This window comes from Cibotium barometz, chromosome 38 (genome assembly GCF_041138505.1).
Source record: "Cibotium barometz isolate CiBa-2024 chromosome 38, ASM4113850v1, whole genome shotgun sequence".
Lineage (NCBI taxonomy): Eukaryota > Viridiplantae > Streptophyta > Polypodiopsida > Cyatheales > Cibotiaceae > Cibotium > Cibotium barometz.
Genome location: NC_141083.1, coordinates 32335194 through 32341992, shown reverse-complemented (window position 1 = coordinate 32341992; position 6799 = coordinate 32335194). Strand labels below are relative to the sequence as shown.

General features: G+C 41.6%; 1 protein-coding gene across 1 annotated transcript; it reads left to right on the top strand.

The window, feature by feature from the left end:
• The first annotated feature begins 2564 nt into the window (after nt 1–2564).
• On the top strand, nt 2565–3059 carry LOC147616612 (uncharacterized). Its single transcript, XM_086777178.1, has 2 exons — nt 2565–2828; nt 2921–3059. The coding sequence occupies exons 1-2, from the start codon at nt 2565–2567 to the stop codon at nt 3044–3046; spliced, it is 390 nt and encodes a 129-aa protein (XP_086633304.1). The 3' UTR covers nt 3047–3059.
• The last annotated feature ends 3740 nt before the right edge of the window (nt 3060–6799 follow it).

Genomic DNA, 6799 nt, shown 5'->3' with positions numbered 1-6799 from the left:
CATGCGATGTAAGTACCAAATCTTTCGAAAACGAAGGATTTGCAACCAGCATGTTCATGACGCTGGCATATTTCCAATGGAGCGCTTGCAAAATTTGCGGTTTCAATCGTACAACCAAGCAAGTGTGCAGCCGCATCTTGATAACATTGCGCCTGTGATTTCTTCAAAAGAGATAAAGAGAGACAGTTTGGAGACAACGCGTTTAAACTCCATAGAGGCAGTCTGCATGGTAGAGAAGTTTTTCCCTACAAGTTTATTAACAATCCAGATGCATCTGCTAGTTCATGTTGTAGATGAGGTTGCAGTTGCTGGAACAGTCCATTCAAGATGGATGTTCTTTTTGGAGAGGTTTATGAAGACATTAAAGGGATTTGTTCGCCAAATGGCTCGCCCAGAGGGTAGTATGTCAGAAGGGTGGCTGATACAAGAGTCCCTTGTTTACATCACTGAATATTTAAGTTCCTCAGATCCAGAGATACCTCGACTATGGTCTCAAGAGTCCAACAGGCGAGTCATTGGTGAGAAACCTCAAGGCCAAGGCATTAAGAGAAAAATGGATAACAATTTGAGGGAAAAAATCAACAAATTTTGCATCTTGAACTCTCATGTAATGGAGAAGTGGATTGAGACATATGAAGCTCTCAAGTGATAGCGAGTACAAGATCGTTTAAGTTTCAGAAGGAATCGCACTACAAGAAATCTCCCACATCCAGAAGGTATGCAAGCTCTTCCGGACTTTCCCACAGGTAGATGGCTAGAAGCTACAATTTTAGAAGCCAAACGTGCTGGTTTACCTATAACAGAGGAGGAGGAGGAGCTTACAAAAGGATGCGATTGGCATGTAAGTGTTTAAGTTCTACATGTCTCTCTTTTTTTTCTCTACATGTCTCAGTGTTTGATTCTCCATCAACAATCTTTTTGTGCTATTTGTAGTATCACAAATATGGGGTGTTTTGGTCACATGGACGTCATTTTCGAGTAGAACGAATAGACCAAAGAAGAGCAACCTTTGATTGTGGTGTCACAGCACAGTTTGTTCAAGAAAGTCGTGCAAGTGCAAGTGATGATAACACAATTACTGGAATGCTTGATTACTTTGGAACCATTCAAGATATATTAAAGGTTGGCTTCAGAAGTTTTGAGTTGTTTATCTTTGATGTGAAGTGGTTCAAGGTAATCATGAATGGGCCACATGCAACTGTACGTAGAGACAAGAGTGGCCTCATCCAAGTGGACTCCACAAAGGTATGGACCGATCAGCAAGATACTTTTGTGCGCCCAGAGCATTGTGAGCAGGTTGTCTTTAAAGCGGATCCAAAAGATCCACGCTGGCTATTTGTGGTTCAAGTCGCCCCCCCCCGCAGTAAGCAAATTTTTGAAGAATTTGAGCTACAACAAGGTGATGTGGATGCACAGGGTGGTGGAGAGCAGCAAGAACAAGCCGATATCAACAATGAAGAGGAGCAAGCAAATGAAGAGGAGCAACTAGAGCAAGATCCAAATGAAGAGGTGCAAACCAAGGAAGCTGAAAAACAAGTTGAGGAAGAAGACATAGATGATGAAGACATCCTTCATCAAGGGACTTTTAATGATGAGGATGCTGAAATGTACATAGACATAGATCTCTTTGGGGCTACTGATCTTAATGAGGATGATAGAATAGATAATGATTTTTAAAATGATGTATCTTAATGATTATGCAAATAGTTATGACATATTTGTAATGGTTTTATGACATTGAAGGTCCTTTCATTGTTTACCATTGTTAATGTTTACCATCATAATCACTACTGTAGGAGCAAGTTGATATAGTTTTACCAATGTTGTTTATCATTGTTAATGTTTGTCTTATGGTTCTTTCATTCATTGTTTACCGTGTAATTTTCATTTCGCACAAGTTTGTCATATGGTTTTTTGTCCAACAGGCCATGGGTGACTCACCGCCCTACGACTACAGTCCAGATTTCTCATTTAATCCTACACCGCAGGGCATGAGTCCCCAGCAGTTATATGGTTTTCTTTCGTCCATGACTCCAGAGCAGAGAGCCATGGCTCAGAGTTATTGGGGTTCTGGAGCAGGGACATCTGCCTCACCATCTGGCTTCCCGACGCCAGTTCCCACACCCGTGGGTACGACAGCAGCTCCCACACCTCATACCACACAGCCTTCCACTCCTCTTACAGCTCGATCTACCACCTCTTCACATAGACGGCGCTCACGTAGTAGGTCTTCAGGGGGAGGTTGTTGTGGTGGTAGTGCCACAGATGCTGTGACACCACCACCACGTGAGCGTCGTCCTTCGCTCTCATCTGTTGATAGCACACTCATAGGGTCACCTTCCACTCCCTGGGGTGCACATGACCATGACAATAGCAAGATTTACACAATTAGGGATGGGGCACCAATAATGGATAGTGCAGGGAAGGCAATGAAGACACGCATTCGACAATTATGCATTATACAGTTTCATGACTCTGTCATGACTAAATGGGATCAGCAAGACAAGGGGAAGAAAAATTATATAAATACAAAGATAAAGCAAGAGTTCCAGCCATCTGACCCTATGAATGTCATCTCTAATGAGTGGATACAGTATACAGCTCGCATTTTGATGGGGCATCGTAGGTCAGAGGCGAGGGACGCATTTAGAGAGGGGAAAGAGAAACCTGTTTGGCTAGATGACAGGGAGTGGGCAGCCATTGCTCAGGAGCTCACCGAGACACCAGAGAGGTTTCAACAACAAAGAGAGGCGGCAAGGGCAAGACTCCAAACAGTAGGGGCTTCTCATCTTGGGAGTGGTGGTTACGAAACCATGCGCCATGAATTCGTAAGTGTTTGTAGCAATTTTATTTATGTAAATGTATGTATGTGGGCTAAATGTTGATTTCTAAAAGTTATAATTGTTAATCGTGTGTGCAGGAGTTGGCCATGAATCGCCCACCAAGTAGGCGAGAGGAGAAGTACGCTCACAAACATGGCCTTGTGGCCTTGTTTGAGATGCTTGAAGAAGAAGGAGAGACCGTCAATTGGGAGGCATTACCATGATGTAAGATGACCTTCAAACTAATGAAATATGATCAAAACATTCTTGAGTATTAATGTTTAATTTAATTTCTTGTTTGTCGATCAGGAAAATAAAAAAACGAGCACGGTTGTTTTTGTGCTCTATTTTAGACAGAATGGTGCTGTCTGTTTGCTGTTATTGATCCTGCTCATTGCAGGCAGCTAGGCAACAGCCAGGCAGCACTATTCTGCCCAAAAAAAAAAATTCTGCTACAGCGTCGGTATATACCCCGGTACTGACGTCGGTATATGCATTGGTATATATCTCGGTATTTAAGTCGGTATACACCCCGGTATTTACCCCGGTATATAACACGGTATATGCACCGGTATAGACGCCGGTTTATGCGTCGGTATTACCCCGGTATATAACACGGTATATGCACCGGTATAGGCGCCGGTATTGTTACCCGACGCTTATACCGACGCTGTGGTTCCGGCGCTTATATCGATGACGGGGCTTTTTTAGACCCCGTTAAATAGCGCCGGTATTAGGCTAACATGTAGTAGTGATACCTATACACTTGTGAGATAGGCTGAGTTATAGGCAAATTCTACTAATGGTAAGTACCATAGCTTTGGTTCATGATTACAATAAGCCCAGAGTTTAGTTTGACCATATAATGTGGTGCACTTGCAAAAGCTCACGGAATGTTTTACGAGCTTATGAAGTGTTTGACGAGCTTCCAGTTCGGGGTGCAGTCTCCTAGAGTGTCCTAATGGCACGATATGCCCAGCTTGGAAAGGTTGAAACTGTTTTTGACTCTTTTAACAAAATGATAGAAGAAGGTATAGAGCCAGATCTGGTCACGTTCGTTGTTTTGCTTACTCTGTGCAGTCACACAAGTCTAGTGGATGAGCGGCAAATGTACTTTGAGACTATGAGCACAATCCTTAGAGCACTACACTTGCATGGTTGATCTTTTCAGCCGTGCAGGGCATTTCGACAAGGCAATCGGAGTGATTAAGAAGATGCCACCTTCTGATTTTCTTCCGCTTTGGTCTACTCTATTGGGTGCTTATCAAAAATGGAAAAATGTGAAGCTTGGAAGATTGGCATTTGAACATGCAATGCAATTGGATAAAAAGGATGTTGTAGCATATGTCTGCATGAGTAATGCATGCAAGAGGAAGCAAAGGGAGATGCGCTATGCAGGAATGGTGAGAAGTTGGCCATCTGATGTGCCCTCATCACTACACCTAAAGGGACACCTGCTCTGCCTGGACTTCTCTTTATTTCACTCCAAATGTTGTTGCTAAACTTGCTTAGGACTGAACTCTTGAGTATGCTGAAGTGAAGCATTTGTTCTCTTTTAGCCTTTTTGCAATTCGATGATATATAGCATTTCTAGGACTCTAGAGGTGAGTTGTGTAACAACTACTTTCTCTTTATTGTGTTGTATTGTTTGGTACAGTTGATGTTGTAGAAGTACATCCTACCTCTAAGTGGTCAGCTCAAACCAGTTTGAACACTCCTTGCATGCCGCTGTATTTAGATGGGTAAAGCATATGATGGGGTGAGATGGGACTTTATCCTAGAAGTCCTAAAGAAGATGGCAATTGGCAAAACTTGCCTCTATGTTAGAACACTCCTTGCATGCCGCTGTATTTAGATGGGTAAAGCATATGATGGGGTGAGATGGGACTTTATCCTAGAAGTCCTAAAGAAGATGGCAATTGGCAAAACTTATCATGACTTGGTCAAAATGCTCATTTCATTGGACACATCGTGTAACTTGTAACGTTTAAACTGCAGGTGTAGGACTCCCACTAGCTGCTATAACCGAGCGACTCTTAACGAAACCAACAACTTCGTGTATTGTAGTACTTTAATTTAGGCACAAAATTGAGTGTGAATTTTATTTCTAATCCTTTTATATGTATATGGGACATGCGAACATAATCAACCATAGCATGTGGTGGTGCTTTAAGGCATTAAATTATACAAAGAAACCATCATGAATGCTCGGTGTGACTCAAACTCGGCACCTCTACCAAAAACCACGAGCATCACATCCTCTTGGGGTCACAAAGTTGCACCTTTTTCTTTCCCGACGTCTTTTTTTAAAATAGAATGTGTAAAATGTAATAAAAAGAAAAAAAGGCTTTATAATGCCAAGAATTTAACATCCTCCAATACTCCCAGACCATCCAAATCCCTGAAATTCAGAGGAGACTTTACAAACAATGGAAAGATTTGTAAAGCAAAAAGGTGCTTCCCGAAACTGGCACTAGTCTTGTTTAGGGAGCTACCTCAAAACTAGGCTAAAAGTCAACCTCCATAGCTTCACCTCCTTGTGTGGGAAGCATGTGCTTCAAATGGTTCTCGCCTTCGTTGTCACACTAACACGGTTGCTTGTATTGTAGGTTTCACAAATCGATAAGCCAATGCTTTTGTGGTCACCTTAAGCTCCAATCTACTTGGTTGCAATGCCTAGTCCCACAAGGAACACGACAAAGAAGTATCGGTAGCTAAGAGATGGAATTGTCTTCCCAAACCCTAAGTATTAGCATACCCACACACGCATACAACTGGATTGTAAGGGAGAATAAGAGTAGATAGAATACTAAATCTATTTCACAAATGGGAAGTATGGTTACATAATAGAGAAATTGACTTATATACTTCATAAGTCATTTCTCACTAGGTCACCTGGAGTAAGCTGTTAGTGGATGGAACCACCCTTAGTAATACTAAATCTATTTCACAAATGGGAAGTATGGTTACATAATAGAGAAATTGACTTATATACTTCATAAGTCATTTCTCACTAGGTCACCTGGAGTAAGCTGTTAGTGGATGGAACCACCCTTAGTAATATTACCCTTAGTACTATCTTTTCTTTTGTAAGCATCGAAAAAGCATGATGCTAGCTGAGCTTAATAGGCAACAGCCCATCAATTGTACCACTTGTATCTAGACAATTTATGTGAGTCAATTATATTCATATATAATCCGCATGTAAGAGTCTTGCAAATAGTAGATGAATCAATACAAGTCACTTTTTTCGTCTTCAACATTGTCTTTGTTATGTTGCTTTGTTCAATGCTATGAAGTATTGTTAATCCTGATAATTATCCGAGTGTCGGCTAATCCGTCATGATACTTTTGGGGATCTAATTGCATCTGAATACTTGGAAACGCTCTGGTTTTCTTACTTTTTTGGGCGCTAGGATGTAGTGGTATGTATAGATTTGGTTTGGATGAATAGGTTGCCACTTCTAGTAAAAGTTCGGATTCTCTGTTGTTTGTATTTTATTTGGTCTGTCCATTGTTGTCTTTCTTTATCTTGTTCGGGTTCTTGTGTTCTCTCTATTGATGTGTATGCCTTGCATTAAGACAGTGGCTTGTTTTTGGCGTCTTGAGAATGGTTTTATACACAATGTTGTAATGGGGAAAGTATTGCTCGGCTAAGGCCTAGAAAGCATGTGTTTATGGAGGCTAGGAAACCTCAAGGGTTGTGAGTCCTTAAGTTCCAACATGGCCAATACCAAGCTCAAGGGGATAGCTATGGATAGCTCCCGCTTGAATCTTCTTTCTTACTCTCTCTCACTCTCTCAATCCCTAGCTTCACATAAGCACTAGATCTCAAGCAAGTAAGAGCTCCAACCTCATGCGTATACACACCCACACTCACTCTAAGCATGCAAGCAAGTTAGCCATGAAATCATAAAACAAATGCTCAACATAGATCTTCTTTCTTACTCTCTCTCACTAGATCTTCTTTCTTACTC